This window comes from Amphiura filiformis, chromosome 16 (assembly GCF_039555335.1).
Source record: "Amphiura filiformis chromosome 16, Afil_fr2py, whole genome shotgun sequence".
Taxonomy (NCBI): domain Eukaryota; kingdom Metazoa; phylum Echinodermata; class Ophiuroidea; order Amphilepidida; family Amphiuridae; genus Amphiura; species Amphiura filiformis.
In genome coordinates, this window is record NC_092643.1 from 22,535,127 (window position 1) to 22,559,404 (window position 24,278).

At 35.8% G+C, this 24,278-nt stretch overlaps 1 protein-coding gene across 1 annotated transcript; it reads left to right on the forward strand.

Moving 5' to 3' along the window:
• Positions 1-9,299, forward strand: LOC140135735 (glutamine synthetase-like). The gene is made up of 7 exons (XM_072157335.1): positions 1-201; positions 2,402-2,563; positions 3,819-3,965; positions 4,916-5,055; positions 6,145-6,332; positions 6,843-7,023; positions 8,089-9,299. The coding sequence occupies exons 1-7, from the start codon at positions 36-38 to the stop codon at positions 8,236-8,238; spliced, it is 1,134 nt and encodes a 377-aa protein (XP_072013436.1). The 5' UTR covers positions 1-35; the 3' UTR covers positions 8,239-9,299.
• The last annotated feature ends 14,979 nt before the right edge of the window (positions 9,300-24,278 follow it).

Sequence of the window (24,278 nt, forward strand, 5' to 3'; positions counted from 1 at the left end):
TTTCAGATAAAAGTTTAACACCTACAAAACTCAAAATGGCCATGTATTCCGGAGCCTTAGACAAAACCGTAACACATAGATATATGGACATGATGCAGCCTAGTGATAAAGTACAGGCTATGTATGTATGGTTGGATGGGACTGGTGAAGGATTAAGATGTAAATCCAGAACGCTGGATGGTGTACCGAAATCTATTAAAGGTAAGTGGCCTCTTGGTCAGACCATTCCTGAATGGAGGTACCATTTAGGCCAAAAAAACCCATTTTGTTTGTCTTCGTCCGACCGACTGACACAAATGTTCTGATCAAAAAACTTAGTATTTCATCAAATCTTGGAATAATTATTCTGTTCATACATATTCGCTAAAGCTTGCATGATTGGTAGAGAGGGCCTAATTAAAAAACATCTTCTGGCCCAAAGAAAAGTCCTTTTTTGTGTTTCAAAACTGATGAACTTGCATATTTGTTACCGTCGGATATCAATAAAACGTGACTGCAGCATCGCATCTTTTCAATTTCCAGTAGACCTCGTTGTGTATTTTAGAACTTACAATTTAAGTGTTGTTTGCACAGAATTGAAGCATCAGATCGTGCCTCTGGTCCTTAACAAGTTGTAGACCCAAGAGAGAAAACATGAATGTTGGCATGCTGGGCGCTTTTTTTGGGGAAAAGCCCAAAATGACCTTTAACCAACAGACTTGGGGTCCGCATTAAGCGATTTTATTTGTGTAGCAAAAATGCTCACCAAATTTGGGAGCGAATGAAAATTGTGTAGCATTTTGCTACTTTCCTGCTGCGTACTTATTGCAAACACTGAACAGACTGACCGACCAATTCATCTACATTGTAAGAAAAGGGATCCATGGACAAGCAAACAGTCAGTTAAAAAAAAACCCAAAAAACTTTGTTATGAGATACGAGATCTTTTTGGCAGGCTCACAAGTCCCCCTTCCCCACTCCCCAGGAAAATTGCTAGGTGATAAACATGTTCCACAGACAGTACTGCATTTCCTGTACTTTTGTATACAATGTAAACATGGCAGATTTCCAAAAAGTCTGGTTTTCACCCTGGGAGCAAGATAACTGAGCATTTGTACTGGGAGTAAGACTTGGTCAATTGATGAAAGACCTTACTTGGATTATTTCTGTTCATTCATGAATTCTAAGAACATAATTATTTGGGTAGTCGCTGGCCTGGGACTTAAATTAATACTTTGTGTTTCCTTTAAGGGGGTACTACACCCCTGGCCAATTTTATGCCTATTTTTGCATTTTTCTCAAAATTATAGCACATTGGTGACAAGTAAGATATGTATATTATAGGGGCAAGGACTACAACTACTGTACTGAAAATTCAGCAACTCAAAGCAAGTAATTATATTGATTTATTGATCAAATATTGGTTTCCCTCATTTTTTACTGTAACTCCACAACTGTTATCTGTACTGAAATAAAATTTCCAGTGCAGTAGTTGTAGTCCTTGCCCTATATACATATCTTACTTGACCCCAATGTGCTATATTTTTTGAGAAAAATGCAAAAATAGGCACACAATTGGGCAGGGGTGTAGTACCCCCTTAAAAATAATAAATAACATTTAATACAATGGCAATACAAGGAAAGCTAGTGAGCTCCAACGTACAGCACAAGCCAAGATGTTGGCTTGGAAAGCCCTGGATCTCATTGTGAGATATTCAATTCCATCAAAATTTAACAGGCCACAGGTTTTAAAATATCAGATGTTTGCCACAGCTGCTGCACAAAATGATGCAATTGTTTCAAGGACTATTCTGTTTCTGTTCATGGATGGGTAGTTGGCTACCATATTGATCATGCGCGTATCACATGCTCATACTGCATGTAATTTTTTTTCAGGGTGTATAAAGATGTCTGTAAGGGGTGAAAGGGATGACCAATGATTGTTTACTATGTGATGCAATTTGATCCAAACCTGTACTGTACACACCTGTAGCTACTTGGTACAAAATCATAAAATGTAAAGTTCTGATAAGCAGTGGCGGCACTGGGGGGGGGGCAAGGGGACATTTTCCCAATTTTCTTTTCCCCAATTTGCCCCCACTATTGAACTCCCAAATTACGTTATTTCCACTATTTACAAAAATTTGATGATTTTGTCCCCCCCAAAAAAAAAAAAAAAATTCACTTTGCCCCCTCAAAAAAATTCCTGGTGCCGTCACTACTGATAAGGTTTATGAGAAATCTTCCCATTATTTGCAGTGCCATCTCAAGAAGCACGACTTATAAGTTGGTTTGTTTAGACTCATTTAATGCATTTTTCATGCCATTTCCAAATATGGTACCGGTAATGAATTATATTAAATTGTGAATTTATTTAACATAATTGTAAAACAGATTTTCACATTTTCATTTGTCTCTCCAGAGCTGCCAATGTGGAACTACGATGGTTCCAGTACAAAGCAAGCCAGTGGATCAAACAGCGACATGTTACTCAAACCAGTCAGTATGTTTACAGATCCATTCAGAAGAGGCAACAACAAATTAGTTTGGTGTGAAGTCTTTGACTACAGAAATGAACCAACCGGTAGGTTATTCTTAAGACCCATGTTCAGACCTGAAATTTGTCCTCTTTTTAGCCGATTTCCTCTTTTTTTATTCCCGAAATTTACACATTTTTTGTTATTTTCAGCCCAATTTGAGCTTTTTATCATGATTTTGCGCTATTTTCCTCATTTTTAAAGCATTTTCCTCTTTTTTTAAAAATGGTCAGTTTCAGGTCTGCATGTTATATAAAGGTGGAGGGGGGAACTTCAATATGAAATGCAAGGCTGGGACTTTGACTTTCACACCAGTAAATGGCATGAATGGAAAGAAAAAGATGTAGTATGTCGAACTTTGCTCTGTTGACCTACACACAACAAATTTGGCCAATTATTTAGATGCAAGTTGGGACACGTGTAAACATTACAAATATGAAATATGCCATAAAAATCAGGTTTGAAAAAAATTAACCAATTTCAAATCAGATCATATGTCTTTAAAATAAAGCGGCCCAATGTTTCAGAATTTTGCCTGTAGTTTTTCTCGCCATATGGCATATATTCCCATAGTCATACTAAAATGATAACTTCATATGTATTCATGTAAAAATTTGCAGTACCTCTTAGACAAATCGGCTTAGTAGAATTTTAGTCTTTTCTTGGAAATCAGGCTAAGTTGGATTTTTAAATCAAATGCATTTTGACCAAATAAACTCCTTGTGAAATTTTCCAAGAAGAGAGCAAGTTGAATAAAAACCTACTGACATCGGGAACAATACACTGTACATCAGCTGATTACATGGTCTGATACTAGCTGATAAAATTGATCCTGTTTTGTAATCCAGATATTGTATGCAAATTTTGTTCAGTCAACCTTTCATTATATTTTCATAAGCTCCAGGGCAGTGTATTTCAACAATGGATTGTGCAACCCATTTCTCAAGTGTCCAATCATATTTCATAGCTCCTCAAAATAATTTGTTACCATAGCCCCGACTCTTGCCATAGTAACCCATTTTACTTACGGTACTTTAAAAAAATAAATAAGGAGAAGTTTGAACAAACCAGTAGAAAAGTTGAAAACACTTCAATGCTTGAATCAACCAATATGTGTTTCAGGTCGCCTGAGAAACCACTTGAGATTGAGAAGAGGCAATATAATTGGTAAAATTTTGCAAAAGCTGAATTTATAATGGATCGCTTAAATTGCAAAAGAGAATTTGCACGCATAATCAGTGTACAAAATCGCCGTCCTATTTAATATTAACTACGGTACCACATATTTGATTTATCTTGCAGTAACCAACTACAGAGCATCATGCAATGAAGTAATGGACAAAGCCAGGGACAGTGAACCATGGTTTGGTATTGAGCAAGAATACACAATCTTAAAACAAGATGGCAGTCCATTTGGGTGGCCACATCAGGGCTATCCAGGACCACAAGGTATATACCATTATTATTAATATTATCAAATCAGACTTTACCACACCTGCTACTGAAAGTGCACCCATTCTACATGCAGGCAATGTTAGGATCAGTAGATTCTTATTTGATTCTCGACAGACGAGTTATGAGAACCAATTGGATTCATGCAAAGTGCAGTAAAATTGATTGTGCCAACAGTTACAAGATTATGAAATGCCAGTATTATCATCTCATACATTGCATTTTATGGTGTGATATCTATAATTTAACTTCTTACGCAACTTTTTGCAGGGATTATGATACATTTTAATTTGAGTTACAGTGTGCAATAAGTAGCTACCATTTGTCATACTTGTACAATATAGAATACTGTTTTCTGTTACAGTAAATTACAAAGATGACGCGTGGACAATCAATATGTGTGAAACAAATTAGTGAAGTTCAGGAAACATCTGTTGTACATAATAATATTGATTGAATTTAACACTTGTGTTGTGTACTGTACATATATTTTGTTTTTATTTTGTTATGCTATCAGTTTTATCACTGGTGTACATGTTTAGATCAAATCTTTACAAGTTTTTTTTATCTTTCAATAACAAATCTTTACAAGTTACATAATGAGTATGAACGATATAAAAATATAAAATTCAAAATGGAAGCCTTAGAATATTAAAGTAGGTAAAAAAACACCTGTGAAAGGTAAGGACATTCACATATGGGTGGAAGTGCCTGTAGGACTGTCCTACCAATAAATGTATGCCTGATATGAATTGCATGTTTTGTGCCACACAATTTAAATGCACTATCTTACTATAGCTACATTCTACAATGAAGTAAAGATATTTTGATTGTTTCGGATGGCTTAAAAGTGAACAATAAAATGTTAATAAAACAAGTGAAATTCTTATCCATACTTGAATTTTGTATTAACTCTTTTTTTCCACATTTGACTTTTTGATAAACAGGTCCATACTACTGTGGTGTTGGTGCTAACAAGGTATACGGTCGCGACATAGTAGAGGCACATTACAGGGCGTGTTTGTACGCTGGAATTAAGATCTGTGGAACCAACGCTGAAGTCATGCCATCCCAATGGGAGTTCCAGGTAAGAATATTTAAGGGCACTACTACCTTATGCCTCTGAATGGTTAATTTTACAATTCTCCTAGCCCTCATTGTAACCAATCGCAATTTTGTAGATGGTCGATAATCGGCTAGTAGTGCATATTGGGGTTAAAGGAAAATGTTTGTTTTAAAAGAATTAAATTGATAAATATTTTTTAGCAGTCTTGAAAATATTATAAATCCAAATTAGATCTTTAATATTTAGATAAGCTTTGACATATTTTGCAATGTTGCTACATCTACATCATGACACTCCAGTTGCAAGCCTTAGTCATCAAATCAAGCCCTAATCAAAAATCATATTTTGCAATTTTCACTGAACATCTAGATACATGACGACATGTACATGATAAACTATACTTGCAAGCCCTAGTCATCAAATATTTGAATATAGATTAGAGGTCTATTTGATTAATGATATATTACACCCATGCATTCAACAACAGGCTGTCATTTTGCAAATTTTAATTTTGACTTCCTCAATTGAAAACCATACCTAGAGCTTTTCATTCTTACGTTTCAAAGTTTCATTCAAGGAGACAATCTGCCTGTTTGGTGCCTTTGGGCAAATTTATATTTTTTCCTGCAATTTTCAAAAATGGCATTATGCCTGCTTCACACAGAAAATCATGCATATCTTGTGTATTTAATCTATTAATATTTATTTGTGGTTCTTTTGTCAATAAACCCATGAATCACGTTTTGCAAACATGAATTTGAACTGCATTTGAGCAACGTTTGGTGCACAAAAGTAACACCAGGCATTGTTGACCACACCTTTACAAATGGCACATTTTTAGGAATTTGATATGATAATTTTGGTCAATTACAATTAAAGATAATAATAAAAAAAAAAATCAGTTTTATCTGTCCATATATACTGATAGAACAATCGACGGGCGAGGCTCTTGTGTAATATGCCAGCACGGTATGCTAAAAGATCAGTGCAGAATCTGAATTGCTGACCGCACTGGGGTTACGATAGTTACCTAAAACTGATTAGGGGTTTAGGGTTCTGCACTTGTATAGAGCTGTGGTGTTTATAAAGGTGTCTTTTTTTTCTTTTTAGGTTGGTCCTTGCTTGGGAATTGAGATGGGAGATCATTTATGGATGGCCAGATTTATCTTACATCGTGTGGCAGAAGATTTTGGTGTTGTGATAACCCTTGACCCCAAACCAATCCCTGGAGACTGGAATGGTGCCGGTTGCCATACCAACTACAGCACGAAACAGATGAGAGAGGATGGCGGCATCAAGTAAGTTGATCATCTTCTTCTTACAACTGCCTGCATCGTACTTCATGTAGCAGTTACAAAAATATAGCAATTTTTGGGTTGGAAGTGAAAAAAATCAGGAGGGTTGGTCGCTCTACAGAGTGACTGACTAGATATCTATAATAGCCCCATTTAAATTAACCCAACAATGCAGAAAGCAGCTGCAAAGCTAGTGTAAAATACAGTGGCGGCACCAGGAATTTTTTTTTCGGGGGGGGGGGGCAAAGTGAATTTCAGGGGGGGGCAAAATCACTGCAAAAAGTGAATTTTCGTAATTTTGGGTTTTTACTGGGGAAACAGGGGGCATTTTCCCCGCCTCTGGTAAAATAATAAATGACTGCATCAAAAATTTAAACGAGACTATACAAATTCCAAGCAGCATCCATTTTCTTCCGCAATCTCTGCATTTCCTGTTGCCCACAATGCATTGTTTTCAAAAGTCATTTTTCTAGCTCAATCTAACATACTTTGTGATTTTTTTTTCACCACCAGACACATAGAGACAGCAATTGGTCGCTTGAGCAAATACCACACAGAACACATCCGTTTATACGACCCCAAAGAAGGCAAAGATAACAGCAGAAGGTTAACAGGTCACCATGAAACATCAACGATACATGAATTCTCATCAGGTGTTGCAAACAGAGGGGCCAGTATCAGAATACCACGGCAGGTAAGTTCTTATCCTTTGCGCAAGGATGTCGATTGAAGTCAACAACATGTTATAATATTGTTACAAAAAATTCGCATTTTATAATTAAAAATTCATTGCCATATTTGGAATCGGCATGAAAAATGCATTAAAATGAGTCTAATCAAGCCTACATTGTAGTACCGAGTCTGCTGAAATTTTGGGAAGATATCTCATTATCTCAAAAACCTGTCAAAAGTATTAAGCTTTTCATGGGTAGTCAACCCTGAAGCATTGGATACGAGTCTTCGCATTCTGCCCATGTCATCAAAATCTGCATTATAACCTAAAACACAAATCTATTTCCTGGACATTTTACTTTGAAAAATCAATATAACAGGGCCATGTGTATGGCCAATAAGAAAACTATCAAAGGTTTTTCTACGAAAAAGGAATAAATCTAAAACCATAATCCTCTTATTCCCAGCTAATCCCCTATAGCAGTGATTCTCAATTATATTTACTCGCGGGCCATAGAGGGCCAAAATTATTTCAAAGATTTCTACAGGTTTAAGAGCCGTGAAATGCACCTTGGTTTGCTATGTTTACCTGTCATTTCAGAACATTTCAAGGGCCAACAACCATTGGTCACTTTGCTATGCTCAAAAGTGAATTATCTTGCTTTCTTACTGTAAGGTTACTTTATGCATTACTTCCGAGAATTTCTTATCTTAATTCAAGGATGTTTGTGTGAATAATAATAATAGGAATGATTGTGTTAATAAGCAGGCACAAGGCCCAGGGGCACAATGTTGACTTTCTGGATACAATAAGTGATTACATGAGCTTCTGTTATTATGAATCAAAACAACAAAAACAAACTTCTAGACTCTAGAGCATTTAGAAGGAATGATGTGTTTGATTACACATACATAATGAGAGTGTATTTTAATAATTACTGCAAAATGATTTTGATCCTAAATACTTGTTCATGAATACTTGGAATTTTACATTACTACAATGTATAATACATTCAGTTATTAGTCAAAGAATAAATTCTAAAGTACATTCAACTAAAAACTTTTTCTGTTTATTTGTCTATTCCAGGTTGCTGAAGAGGGCAAAGGTTACATCGAAGACAGAAGACCTTCATCCAACTGTGATCCATACCTTGTCACAGAAGCAATTGTCAGATCAACAGTACTTGAAGATTGGAGTGATTTCTATTATGAGATGCCCAACGGACAAGATGATTAGATTGCTAACATTCCATAATTATGTGATCTTCCGCAATATTTTTAGACTGGCATGATTTCTATGATGAGGTTCCTAACGGACAATATGATTAGACTTGAACCTTCATCTAGTTTTCTTGCCATAAACTGTTGGTATTTTGGCACCAAAATGACTTTTGCAATCTCAGCTGGGATTTTGTAGTATGCTTAATACTTGCTCTCAGCTGAAATGTGTATACTTTACTGTAAAATGCCTTAATTTTGCAGCAACTGTAACTTGAATTTACTTGATTATGTTCATATACATGTAGCCCACTTTTTAGAGGCAAGAATTTTTTGGGTGGATCACCGTTGTTCCTATAAAAATAAAATTGAGATTGAATTTGATAAAGGCAAGTACTTGCTAAATTAAGTTCTTTTACAGTTTTAAACTAGAAGCTGCTCAATCCTATTATTGATAATCCATGCGTTTGTAACTTTTGTGTGTTTTAACACAAAATGATGATGTAGTAAGCATGAAAGTTCATCTGTTCTGGTAATCGGTAAGATTTTAACTCTTAATCCCAAAAATATTTACCTCAGTAATTTTCAGCCTTCGTCAGCGGAATGACCTTATCGAGCACTCTTGAAGTGTGACATAATAATCGGGTCAAAGACCTTTGGTAACTTGTCGATCAGGTCATTCTGCTGGCCAAGGCTGCAGTGGTAACAGCTGAAACTTTCGGAGGTAAATATTTTGTATTGAGATCAGAAGTTAAAATCCTATATAAAAAATATTGTAGTCATGGTAGTAAAGAGCAGTAACTGTTATCTTGTACTCAATGTCAAATTATTGACATTGAGTACAGGCGATAGTAGTTAATAATACGTACTTCCAACCTTGCAGATTACCAATTTTTGGGCGCATTTTTGATCTTTCGCAAAATTTCTATATTGTGTACGGCACTTGTTTATTTATATGTCCACATTGTGTATGTTTTGACATGTCCTTATAAAACACAGCACAAATATCGAGCTTTTTAAATTAAGAAACAAGACCGTAAAAAAAGTTTAGAAAACAATTTTAGTAAGCTCCTTGCGGCAATCAAATATTTTTTTAGACCTTAAACAAAAAAAATGAAGTTAAAGAAAATAGCCATAGGAGTTTGCAATTTATCAATACGTATTGGTTTTCACCAGTGCACATGTTGCTGTATTATGGGAATTTAATGTTCATATTATTTTAATGTTTGTCATTTTTTTCTTAAATGTAAAATATCATTTATGGAGTGTGTGAAACAATTTAACCAAACTAATGTTGTGCCAGTTCTATTTTTGCAATCCTGTTGAAATATACATTACATACTTTCAAACTGCCAATTTTAATGTATCCATTCAATGGAATCAACTTGGCAAGTATAGAAAAATAATTCTTCCACGGAAAGTGGTGGAACTGTATATAATTGGCACTGCAAAATGCAGCTATTATAAATTATAAAAGAAATGCAATTATTGATTTTAAAAATCAATGTAATCAAACTACTACAGTTTAAATCATTAATCAATATAACCAACTTAACCAAATAAACAATAAGACCAATAATTCTTGCAAGAGAACTGGTGGAATTGTCAGAATTGTATTTAATTGACATGAAAATGCAGTTTATTGTTAATTTAATCATTGTAATCAAGCTGGTGCAGTTGAACCAGTATCAACTTCACCAAGTATACAAAAAATGTAAATAATTTTTTTTACAATGATGGTGGTAAACTTGTATATAATTTAAAGCACAAAAATGCAACTAATGAAAAGTTTATTGGTAATTTAATAATTTTAATAATCTAATTATAGCTAAATAAATTTGAAATTCACACACTGACGGAGATTTTAGAATGCATTGAAGCCAAATTGTGTTAAATGACTAGAATCCTACTGAATTTTATGAATTTAAGAGTCTTAATTGCAATTTAACATAAAGCTGCAACAATTTTCAGCTGGATTAAATAAAGATTCAGCTGGAATTGAGATGACAGTAAAATCTTCTACAGGGGGTGTGTGAATTTCAAATAGAAGAGCCAAATGTGATGAATCGGTAAATCCTACGTTCCGTGTTATCGCTTGTCACACTTTATTTATAGTGTAGTTGTACTTTTATATGTTGCAGTAAGTACGTTGCAAGGCTAATGAAAGTTGATTCATTGGGTCTTGTTTCACACATTGGGATCAATGGTGGCTATTTCACTATCATTTGGCATATTGGAATTCTAATCTTGAGTTTGGATTTTTAGGAAGTTGTTACAAGTAAATACTTCCTAAATAGGCTCACACACTAAAGACATGTTAACCAAAAATATCTACTAAGGAAGTTGTACGAACTGCAAATTGTCGAACAGTATTAATTTGTGTGTAAAGGTAAAGAAGTTTGTTGGAGTCGTGTATGATAATAAATATTATTTTTTAAATTATTGTACTTGAAAAAAAGTTGTTGATTTCATTTTATGAATGTTGTGTTAAACCCCTAATCATTTGCTTGCTGTACCAGTCACCAGTATTTGATGTGATTATAAAAGTGTTGTATGACCAAAAATTTGGCGAGATCTGACCCAAACCGTTCAAATCAAGAATATGGTGCACAAAAACCCATCTGCAAGTATATGAGGTTTTGATGCATAATTCAAGCATAATTCGGCGGTATTAGTGTTACTTTCAAAACTGAATAACTGAAAATTAATTTGTGTTGCAACTTCTGTATGCATGATAAATTTGATTATTCATAAAATGGATTCCATTCATGGCTACTAAACTTGATAATGATTATTGGGTGGGGCCTTATAATACCCTGTAGGATGTTGAGGTCTCATTTAGGTGTCAAATTTGGAATGATTCTGATTGGGCTCAAAGTTGGTGGATATAAAGAGGGAATGAAAGCAAAGCGGAGGTCACTTGAGATCAAATAATGTCATGTTGGCTCAATATAATAATTCATTCAGTTGTAAATAATAAATTCAGTTGAGACTTTATGGACTGCATAACGCATAGATTTTGGCTTGCCAACTAAAATGCCAATAAGGGATGCACCATTTGACTTCTGGGAAGGGGGGATTTTACTTCTCCCACAACAAAACTACCGCACAGAACTACCGTCATGAGCAAAAAACAAAAACAAACTTGCCCCACCAGCACCAAAAACTCAGGCTAAAAACTTTCCTCACCAAATGTGTATACAATGTGTGATAATAATAAAAAATAAAACCTGGGCAATAAATAGTTAAATAAAAACCAAAAAACTGGCAGCGAAAAAAAATTGCCCTGATGACCTCAACTTCCAGCCCGTCCTGGAAGTGAAATGGTGCGTCCCTAAGCTCTTGTGCTTAAAACTTCAAATCTTGTTTGGGTTTCTATTCAATTCACTCCTTATTTGGCTGATCAGAGAAGATGTAAGGAAGAGGAGGGTTAACGGAATTATATACTTGAGATAATCCCGTAGGTAATCCGATTGCACCTATTCATAGTCCTTTATTCTCAAGTAGTTAGACATCCACTTGCAGTAGCCTTTGATGTGATGTGTGAGACCGCTCACGGTCGACCGATTTTCACTCCAGGATTGGAAATATTTCGAATGTTTTTATAGAGAGTTTGTTGAAAAGTATGACACGCGTGTATTAAGGACCTCCTGCTCTGATGGGATACCACATGTGGATAATACAAGAAAGAAATCGAGTGTTATAAAATTTCCCCCCAAATCCGCTTTTTTGTTGTTAATATTATACATTCTAAAGAAGAAATTTTTAGGATTTTTTAGAGAAGTGATGATTGTTGATCATTTCTATTTTCAAGTTTTTATGTATTTTCCAGTCATTTCCTGTAAACCTAATGAAGATATTCTGATAATTGACAACATTCTCTATCACAAATGATAGAGGCTGAAAGTGACAACAAGCGACGAAAATTGTAATTTGCCATGGAACTTCAGTCATATTTTATCTGAAATCTGACTGGATGACAGGGCCTGCATGCATGGTATGCATGGTACGATGACATGCAATCACTGACCTATCCCTAAAAGTAGTTGCCTGTAAGCTCGTGTATCACACCCGTTCCGGGTTCAAACCCCATTGTAGTATTCTATTGTTTAGCGGCTATAGAGGGAAATGCATCATTTACTTTGAATGAGCGGTCTCACACATATTTTGTCTGAGGATAACTGGATCAACCTCCTCTTCCTTACATCTTCTCTGGGCTGATGCAATCTTTTCCAGCAGATGGTGATACATGTCGTTACACAAACAAACAAGAAATATCTTTAAAAAGACATTGTGAAACATGGAATGTTTGGAAGAACAGGAGTTTGCTTTGGATCTGGTGAATTCTTAAAAAGCAAACATTCTGAGGGAATAGGCACACACAAAAATAAGAAAGATGGGTTAAATGAAAAATGAAAACAAATATGCCTTTTCAATTTCACTGCCTCTTCTTGAAAAAAAAAAAAAAAAATTAAAGTCTTGCATGTTGTGAACTCTCTTCTCTAAGTCTTCCTATACTAATTAGCTTGACGCATGGACATAGTCTACTATTTTATTTCCACGCTTGACATAACAGGTTTTCCAGTGAAGAAATCTCAAATTTAAAAACTGAATCCAAATCAGTTCAATGTGGGCATATTTCCAAAATACACTCCATACTATACAAACAGAGCCAAGATCTGAATTGTCAAGCTCATAGCATGACATTGAATTAGCCTGTAAGATTGTTGTAAAAACATTTCTCTTCCTTACCTGTAGTTCTGACAACGTAACATCAACAGGCCTCAAATTAACTTAACAACTTGTGTAACCTAATTGCGCGGTACTTTTATATGCAAGGTCAACGTCATTTGAAAGTGCGAGGATGAAATGTAATAGGATGCTTATGTTTAAAAAGTTGTATTGCAAATTTGTACTCCCCAGTCTTGCAACATGCAAATTTTAATAGTCTAAATTTTTTAGAGTCCAATTAAAGGTGGGTAACCTGATTGACAGTCTCATCCCCAACTTTATCCTATCAAAATGCAGATTTTGGTATCAGGTGAAAGCTCCTATTTTTCTCATTAACGTATTGAAATTACGCGTTCCAAATTGGTATATTTCCGAAGAAATCATCAAAAAACTGTCGAATTAGTCTCAAATGTGGTATACCATGTTTTTATGTTTTTGACTAATTCAGCAGTTTCTTGATGATATCTTGGGGAAATACACCGATTTGGAACTCCTAATTTCAGTATGTCAATGAGAAAAATAGGATCTTTTATTTGATATCAATTATTACATAATCATGATTATCATTAATAAAAACACTGTAGACTACCACTCTATTTAAATGTCAGTAATTCCATAAGGAATTAGTCACATTTACAAGGAACATTTACATGTTCTTTTTGCATGAATGTTTGAAAAGGACAACAGTTTATGTTATACGTAAGTTTGAAAGAATTTGATTTTCCAAATATATCAGGTCACCTTCCTTTAATGTTGTATTGCAACATGCACATTTTCTAGTTTAAAAAAATATAGCAATGGTATGTGGCCTAATAGGTCTGGTAACTATTATAGCAAACGGGAGGAAGCATGATTCTTCATGCGCAAATTTCCAGGTGATAATAGCTATAAATAAAACGGGTAATAAATGTTGTAAAGGTTTATAATAACCGATGTTTGTAATCGTAACAAACAAAATTGCTCTCAGGCCTCAGAAGTCAGAAGGGAGTGTTCTAAAATATTTGGGGCCCCATACCAATATCCTATCTACACCCCTGGCAGTTGCCCGTCAGTAACATAGGCAGTGGCATAACTAGGGTTGGTAGCACCTGGGGCAAGAATCAAAATTGGTGCCCTATTTTTGTGCTGAAGCGCACAAAGATTTTGACTTTCATCGCTTGGAGGGGCGCAGAATCGATGCTGAATTGGTCAATTTGGCACCCCCTCAGGGTGGCGCCCGGGGCACGTTGCCCCCCCTAGTTACGCCACTGACCATAGGGGTTTATTTGATTCCTTCTTATGGGTCACTTCTTTTTCAATCTTCTGTAAGGGGGATCAGTAATTGTTTTAACTGGCAAGTGTCATATTCTCTGAACCCCCAATTATTTCTGAACACTTCCTAAAATATATTTGTGGAACCTGCATATTGGATTCATCATTGATTCATCTTTAGTCTATCTTTGTTCTGAAATTGGTTGTTAATTTCCTCCGTATTTTATTTCCTCCCACGTTGATAAGTAGCACCAGACAAGCTGTTGTCATAAATGAAGTGGCAGCTTGATTCAAGCAATATAATGTTTTTATCTATTGATATCCAAAATCAACAAAAAGTGGAAATTTTTGTGATTTTGGGTTCTTACTGGGGGAACCAGTTCTGATGGGGGAGGGGTATTTTCCCCCATGCCGCCGCCACTGTTGATATCCATATGTTGTATGCATAGTGATTGTTTTACAGAAGTTTTACAGAGTTTTAAATATCAATTACTTGATAGTACAGCATGATCGTTTCCATCAGCACTGATCAGGCCCACTGAGCCAGAATTTTTTTGTGGAGATGCCGATTTTCCAAATGCACACCTTTCAAGAGAAATCTTTTCCTCTCTACAAATTATTTTTGGAGCCTATATTTGAGACAAATTTCACATAAAGTCCATGAATTCAGGTATTTTATCTAATATTTTGACATTTATATGGCATGGCTAAATTTCACTATTTTTTTACAGATAATGCAGACCTTTTTTGCAGATTTATGGCTACAGTCCTGGTTTACTGGGCGGATGGAGTGGAATGAAAACACACAAATAAAAAACAAAAATGTGTCTAAAAAAGTAAATTTATTTTGATTCACAGCAGTAAATGCTACTTGTTACATCATGAGTATGCTACAAGAAGTGAATTAAACTGGCAAAAGTATATTAAAATATTTTTGCAGTGGTATATTTTATCAATAACTATCAAGGATTATAGCACCCTATTTAATCTGTTCCAGCTGGCGAGTTCTTGACGTCACAAAATGCATTCAACGTCAGCTACACACATCAACTATGGAAAAGCCCCGGGGGGGGGGGTACTCAAGTTTGGTTTTGGTAGGGACGTGCCGCTGAGATTTTGGAAGTGGACCCATAAATATACCAATTTTTCAAAAATTTGGACCCATTTATATACCAAAAGCCAGTATATACTTATTCTTTTTTTTTTTTTTTTTTTGTATTAATACTTATTCTAGGAAATATCATTTATTTTTCCAGAATTGGGAAAACTTATTGGGGGACAAATGTGAATACTTGCCTAAAATTTGGCAATTTACTGTGATTTTCAGTTATTTTTTTGTTCTGATCAGGGGAGGGAACAAGATTAGGGCAACTTTCAAGGGGAACAAAATCGATGCCATTGACTGCTTGCAATTTCTAAATTCGACACCATCAATTGGTCACGAATAAACTATATATTGTGCCTTCATATTGAATGCGACATTTCATACACAAATACAAAATTTGACAAATGTTCTTTTTAGGGGATGGAGAGTAAAATTGGTTTATTTTGCATGATTTGAAGGGCAGAAGAAGCCCCCATGCCCCCTACCACCACCATACTCCTTAGTTCAACAAATGGACACTCAACAAAAGCGACTCAACATTATTTGGTTGTGGAATTCTGTATTAAATGTTTCCCATCTTCTACAAATTATTTTTTGCATAATTTTCCTCATATTACAGTATCATACATTGCACACAAATCCAGTTCAAATACTCCAACATTCTGCAGCCATGTAAAAAGTGCTGCCAGTCACAGGGACATTAGAAGATTGATGATTGCCACCAAACTTATAATTGTTTGATATGGGGATGAGGGAACAACATCGTCCTGATTCCAGAATATCCAAGTCAAAATTTTTTAATTTTATAAACAAATATCTTGTTTTGCCAGATTAATCATATCTCAATACTATTCCTTTATTTGGATCTCAGGATTTGGACCTAACTGGCAATAAAAGTAAAATTTTAATGCCAATTTTTGGGAATATTAAAAGGACCAAATACATGTGTTTTAGGGTTTTTTTGTGTGCTGTGACAATCAAGCCCTAAGACTTTTGCAATGACTAATTTCAGTCTATACATTCTGATTGTTTGCAAATGAACTTTAACAACTTTTATTCCAAAATAGGTCAAAGTAAAGTATTGAGCTATATTTCACCTGGCAAAAAAATATAATATTTTTGTTAATTCTGAAAAACTACTCAGGAATCGGGAGTAGCTACATTTCTAGGACTTTTCCAAAAGGTCTTAAGGTTCTTGAGTTGCAATCAAAACATATTAATCAGGCTTAGCAAAAATACCTTAAGGGTTCGGATAGCAATATTTGCACAGTATTTTTGTGGGATCTGAGAGCACATGACACACCAAATTGCATTCTATTTAGATTTGGGGGAAAATGTAAATCTTCGAATACGAAAGGCCAAAATTTTCATATGATGGACGGCTTTTCCTCCCAGCTATATACACTTTAAGTACAAAGTTTACTTCAAGGACACTTAAAAATATAAATTTTTAACAATTTGCAATAAAATTTGTAATATCGCAAATTTCAAAAAAAAAAAAAAAAATTATTTGATACTAAAAGTATCAGGACATTTCTCATATCCAGGATGCAATTTGGTGTGTCCGGTGTGCTCTCAGGCCTCACAAAAATACTGTGCAAAGGTGTCTTTTGAATTTAATAAAAATGTGACACTCATAAATTATTGTGCTCTTTAAAGACTTTGAAGTCTACTACATTATTACATTTGTACCTGCATGTATATAAATATATATTATCCTGCAAAATAATTATAACATTGAATATTCAACAAATACTTGCAACAAAATGCAAATGTGTGCAAAATCATATCAGTGTCACATTGTTCAAGCATTTCAAACCACAATTTTGCGCAAGATCTGATAAGATATTGACACTGCTGATTTATGCAAAAAAGGACAGGTAACCTGCCAGCATCACAAAACAAAATGCCTTCCCATCATGCATTATGTCAGAGTCTTAATCACCAGCATTAATTGAGACAAGTTTGACTATGTGGTTTGAGATAAAAAAAAATATATTGCAGCCTGGTAGGGGTGGGGTACTCATATTTGGTTTGGGTGGGGGTGTGCTGGTGAGAATTTGAAAGTGGACCCAAAAATATTCCAAAAGTTTGCGGCACATCCCCATATGGTCATTGGTACTGACAACCCCTTGGACAATGGCCGCCTTCTAGAGGCAAAGCAATATAGTTGGATCCATGTATTGTGATCTACAATCCCGGTCATAATTGTTCGAACACTTTAACATGGGTACTTCAAATATGCCCCCATTCCCTCAATCAATGTTGGGAATAACAGTTGGGAATGGTAGTAGTGTTTTTGGTCATGCACCCCTAGAAACATCCAACATTGATTGGTGGGTCAGAGGGAGGGTTGTAGTAGTAGGAAAGGGTTCAGACTCCACACCACTTCAAATATGCCCCCCCCCCATTCTCCTCAATCAATGATGGTAGTTAGTTTTTTTTTGGTCATGCACCCTATAGAAGCATCCAACATTGATTAGTGGTGCAGGGGGAGGGTTGTAGTAGTAGGAAAGGGTTCAGACTTCACACCAAAGAAAGCAAAATTTTAATATGTCAAGTACAATGTATAACAGAAATACAGTTTCATTTCAAACAGTTCTACTATGACACAAGTGTTCCAACTATTTATGTCCGGGATTGTAGGTCAGTTTCCTGCAATGCACCATGGGAAGAGTTTCAGCTATAATTTCCCACCAAGTTCACAGATACCATTGTTTGTTGTATCAGCTATTAGGCCTACATGTATGTCACAGATGTCATCCCAGGACGTGCTCCACATTGTTTATATACAACATGATACCACTCATGAATCCAGGGTACTATAAAAATATGACAATCATAATCTGCTGATGTCAAACTTGCATTGTATACTAATTAATAAACCTGTCATAACCTGTCATCAAGGCCTACATAATAACAGTGTTGCCAGATACAAGTTTTGTAGCAATACTCAGGGTTGCCATAATTAGGCATCTTTAAATCTTTGCAATTAAATGGTTGCCTCTACTTTTGAGCTTTTTGTGGGGAAAACACAGAAAGTTTGTTAACTTAATTTTAGATAAAATTCACAGAAAATTATAAAATTTGCCTCAAAATGCCCTCTAAAATTGATTTCTGGCATATATATTTTGGGTTATTGCTTTTTTGTCAAGTACAAAAATAGAGAGTTACACATAGGGTAAATTGATTAGGCCAAGTAAAAAAAGAAACAAGTTTCTCGTCCGGACTTTTTCAAAAAAGGAGGAGGCAGGGCTTTACTATTTACTATTTTTCAATTTTTTGCTATTTTTTCCCAAGATGGCCACCATGCCAAATATGGCTGTTCAATGTATAATTTAATCACTGATATTGTGCTATTTGAGTATACTGATGTGATGCGATGTATGACCAAACAAATGATTTGTATAATTTTTAGTCCACTTGCTAACTATGCTAAGCATGTTTCAAAATTCAGAAACAGTGAAAATGTACATTTGTTCAGCTTGACAATAGGTATATTCGATATAGGCCTACCCAATTTCCTGGTTTATATCCGATACTGAACATTGTTTTAAAAAAAATTTTAAACATTTTTTAAAATGTTTTCCTACCCTTACACAAACTCTAACCCACACCACGCCAAATATACACCCACCCAAGCCCAACTAACCTTTAACCTAATCCAAAACCTTTGCCCTTACCCCCAAAAGGGAATTAGGGGAGAAATTGATTTCACCTGAAAATCGGACCTATATTTAATGTTTTAAAATGCATGAATGTGTTAACGTTTTAATTACTTTATTTTGCCTCAATTCATCGAAATTGTTATTTTCATCGCTAACAAAATAAAAGAGAAACCTTTCACATAATTTTGGAAATTTAAAATTTTTTCTAAAATTCTAAAAATACCAAAAAAATACATTCGAGTGCAAAAGCTTTTTTCTTCTGGGTAAGAATTTTTTTCTTACATGCAACAGCTTTTTCCAAAATTATGTGAAAGGTTTCTCCTTCCTATAATTAGCCATAAAAATTGCCATTTTGATGAGATGAGGCTAAATAAAGTAATTGAAACTTTATTAATATAATATATTCGTATTCATGCATTTACTAAGTTTAAGAGCTAAATATAGGTCCGATTTTGGGGTGAAATCAATTTTACCCCTAATTCCCTTTTGGGGGTTGGGGCAAGGGTATTTGGCTAGTTGGGCTTGGGTGGGTTTGTATACATGTAGTAAGGTTTGGGGTGGGTTAGAGTCAGTGTTGTAGTCCTCGAGTACTGTCCTCGGCCTCGAGGACTCCTCGAGGACAGGTTTTGAAGTCCTTGGTCCTCGGACATGTAGTCCTTGGCCTCGGACGTGTAGTCCTTGGCCTTGGCCTTGGCCTCGAACCTCAAAGTCCTTGGTCCTCGACAACAAGGACCGGACAAGGACAGGCAAAATCATCAAAAATGCAGGCAAATGTTTAAAGAGTGGAAGAGTACAATCTCATGATCTGCTGTTTAGTTATAAATTAAAACTATTTAGAGAAACATGACAAGGATAGCTTTTTATTGTACCTGATTGAGATACAAAACAGTTTGTCAATATTTTGGTACACTCTTAACTATCATATTTGCTCTTTGCAAAACATGCACATGGAGGCCAAATATGTGGTTTTATATAAAAATTCCACTCAGCTAATATGATTCCTAAAATAGGAATATCGAATAGACACAAGAGGTTCTTTAGATATTTTAAGAAACTCATTGGACACTACTGTAGGGCATGTTTCGATTACCGGGTAGGCCTAACTGTGATCAAATGAATTTCATCTATTTTGGGTTAATCTCATCAGCTCACAGAATTAAATGCGGATCAAACACATAAGTGTGTTATATTATAATCTTTAATACTTGTCTAGATAAGGGAACAACCCAAAAGTCCTATTAACGAAAGTCCTTCCATTAGGGGGGTCAAAAGTCAGATTATGTTTGTATAAAAAGTCGTTAAAACATCGGTCAAAGTTGTTCTTTAAGGATTTAATATGAAATTTCAGTATTTTCTGAAGTATGCCTACAATATTGAAATTTTACAGTGGTTGCTTCAAAATGATTTAAAATCAATATAGTGTAGAGTACTCGCAACCTGTAATTTGTAAGTTAATTTTGTCATTGTTTGTAAGCAGCTGATTCTTTTTTATTTGAAAATCAAGCAAGTCCTAATTATTATTTTTTTCGTGCCAAAAAAGGTACGAAGAAAATATCCTAGCATTGTCGCACCCCCATCCACCATAGCGATGGCACTGTATCCTATGCATACAGGTTGAGTTTTTGATAATTGACACTTGCGTTAGAGGGAGAGTGGAGGGGTTAGCGTTCTAGCGAAAGGACTTCCGTTTATAGGACTTCATCAAACTTTTGGGTTGTTCTCTAAGACTAAGAAACAAATCGATATAATGAACAAGTTGGGTTTTGTTGGTTGAAACTAGGATAAAGAGTTCATTTAAGCATGTTTATTTTATAAAGTTCTATAGATATGCTTACTGTGCAGCGTTATTTAAAGTGCATAGACCACTTGACATGTGACGTCATTGCCCGGCAGTATGCGCATGCATTATGGCACTTTCCATTGTTCTTTGCCCTGCAGTGTGCGTGCGCATCGTAGTTTGCTCAGGGCATGTGTATTTTAAATCTCCCACCACATTTCAGATAGCACAAAAAGCCATTGAACAGTGAAGCGGTTGGTTCGAGCATATCGAAAGACCAATCCCTCGCCGTTGTTGATAAACATTCATGTCAAGTGGTCTATAAAATTGCCTTATGTTGGCGACAATATGACCCCCGATTGGGCGTGGTTTAGTATGGTTCATTATTATGAAAGTCCTTGGTCCTTGGCCTTGGCCTCGGAGACAAAAGTCCTTGGCCTCGGAGGGTTGTCCTTGGCCTCGGACACCATGTCCTTGGCCTTGGCCTTGGCCTCGGACACCAAGTCCTTGGCCTTGGCCTTGGCCTCGGACATGAGGTCCTCGACTACAACACTGGTTAGAGTTGGGGAAGGGTAGGAAAAACAGTTAAAAACTTTGGAAAAAAAATCGATTTTTTTTTTTTGTTTTTTTTTTTAATAGTAAATAGTAAAAACAAGGCGGTTCTCGAACCACGAGTCTCGCCTGCTTTTGTGACCGCCTGCTTTTGCGATAACTGTTGGTAGAGAGGTAAATGAATTTAGCGGTTATCGGCTGGGCACGATTATCTGGCCGATGGTAACTGTACCCACCAAGTTTCATGACCATACGACAGTTCTTACTAATTTGACCTCAGATGACCCCTGGTGACCCCAAAATGACCTTCCAAAAATTTGGCTTTAAATGTTGACTGTACCCACCAAGTTTCATGCCCATCCGACAGTTTTTACTAATTTGACCTCAGATGACCCCTGGTAACCTCAAAATGACCTTCCAAAAATGTGGCTTTAAATGTTGACTGTACCCACCAAGTTTCATGTCCATCCAACAGTTTTTACTAATTTGACCTCAGATGACCCCGAAATGACCTTCCAAAATTTGGCTTTAAATGTTGACTGTACCCACCAAGTTTCATGTCCATACAACAGTCTTTACTAATTTAACCTCAGATGACCCCTGGTGACCCCAAAATGACCTTCCAAAAATTTGCCTTGAAAAGTTGACTGTACCCATTAAGTTTCATGCCCATACGAGTTTTTAATAACTTGACCTCAGATGACCCCTGAGTGACCTCGGATGACCCCGTAATGACCTTCCAAAAATTTGGCAAAACCAAAGAACTATTTCATCAAAGTAATAAATCAAAACAGAAAGATGCTTCCTTTACGAGTTATCACTCATTGAAAGTGCTACTTTGCTATACTTTACATGGAAAGCGACTATCTTAAAGTCGTCATATTTCCTTAATTACATGACCGGTCAAGCTGTTATTGGGATATGTGATGCACAGTTGAAAATTAATTATTAAAAGATTTGGTGACCTCAGTTGACCTTTGACCTTGTATGTGACCTTTGACCTCACGAAATTGGATAAAGTATGTTGCGCTGAAAAATCCACTTTGGCAATACCAAAGAACTATTTCATCAAATAAATCAAAACAGAAAGATGCTTCCTTTACGAGTTATCACTCATTGAAAGTGCTACTTTGCTATACTTTACAAAGAAAGCGACTATCTTTAAGTCGTCATATTTCCTTAATTACATGACCGATCAAGCTGTTATTGGGATATGTGATGCACAGTTGAAAATTAATTATTAAAAGATTTGGTGACCTCAGTTGACTTTTGACCTTGTATGTGACCTTTGACCTCATGAAAATCTAATCAGGTCGAGTACCTCTGGCCACGCAACTCCCCACCAAGTTACGTCACTGTACCCCATACGGATCTCCAGATAATCTGTTCACAAGGTATTTTGCTTATTACGCATATATTATGCAAATTAGGTACTTAATTACCATATTTTACGCTCAAAATCTAATCAGGTCGAGAACCTCTGGCCCCGCTACTCCTCACCAAGTTACGTCACTGTACATCATACGGATCTCCAGATAAGCTGTTCACAAGGGTTTTTTGCTTGATACGCATCAAATAGGCATAAATTATGCAAATTAGGTACTTAATTAGCATATTTTGCGCTGAAAATCTAATCAGGTCGAGAACATCTGGCCACGCTACTCCCCACCAAGTTACGTCACTGTACCCCATACGGATCTCCAGATAAGCTGTTCACAAGGGTTTTTTGCTTGATACGCATCAAATACGCATAAATTATGCAAATTAGGTACTTAATTAGCATATTTTGCGCTGAAAATCTAATCAGGTCGAGAACATCTGGCCACGCTTACTCCCCACCAAGTTACGTCACTGTACCCCATACGGATCTCCAGATAATCTGTTCACAAGGTATTTTGCTTATTACGCATAAATTATGCAAATTAGGTACTTAATTACCATATTTTGCGCTCAAAATCTAATCAGGTCGACACTCTTTGGTCATGCTACCCCCTATAAAGTTTCATCATCACCGGGGTACTCAAGTTTGGTTTTGGTAGGGACGTGCATTGAGATTTTGGAAGTAGACCCATAAATATACCAATTTTTCAAGAAATTTGGACCCATTGATATACCATAAGTCAAAATTTTCGGCCGAATTTACCCAAAATTGTCTTAGTTTTTACAAATTTTCCCAAAATTTGGGGAAAATTTGAAAATTTTGGCTAGATTAAGGAAAAATTGGGCTGTTTTCCGAAAAAATTGAGAAAATTTTGAAAAAAGGACCCATTCATATACCAAAATAGGCTTTGAAAAGGGGGCCATTGATATACCAGAGGGCTGAAAATGCTACCCATATTTGCGGCACGTCCCCGTATGGTCATTTGTACTGAGTACCCCCCCCGGGCATCATCATAGCTCTTACGGTTCTCAAGATAACGCGTTCACAAGCTTTTTCCGAACACACACGGACACACACACACCATAGTGATTACTAAGTCTCTCCCTGAACATTCAGGCGAGACAAAAAGGAGGCGGCGGCCAAAAAGGAGGCGGGCGGGGACGAGAAACTTGTATTTTATTTTACTTGGCCTTACCATACTTTTTGCAAGTAGCAAGCTCATAACATGAACAACATTTTGAATCCAATTCATTTTTTAAAATTCAATGATTTTGTTATTTATAGTTATCCATTTTTTCTACTTCAAGCTCATTTTCATTGTAAGTGAAAATATGACATGATCTGATCCACTCCAGCAAATAATTGGCAATTGTCAAAACTAAGTTATATTAGAATACTGCCCATAAAGTAAGATTTGTAAGTTGTAATGCTATTAAACATATACATTTGTAGCATCTTACTTGTAAAGTTTCACATTTAAAAATGCTTGCTTTCTACTATCTGGGATGAAAGTCCCCTTTTGACAAAAAGCCTGTGCCCATAAGCCTCGAAAACAGTGTGAAAATGACCAGAATGGCCCTAAAACGGGCTGAAA

Bases quoted from the DNA above. Each gene is read 5' to 3' on its own strand.
- LOC140135735 (XM_072157335.1), top strand. From the start codon at position 36: ATGGCCATGTATTCCGGAGCCTTAGACAAAACCGTAACACATAGATAT. The intron at 202-2,401 runs GTAAGTGGCCTC...TTGTCTCTCCAG, and splicing joins TGTACCGAAATCTATTAAAG to AGCTGCCAATGTGGAACTAC. The intron at 3,966-4,915 runs GTATATACCATT...TTTGATAAACAG, and splicing joins GGGCTATCCAGGACCACAAG to GTCCATACTACTGTGGTGTT.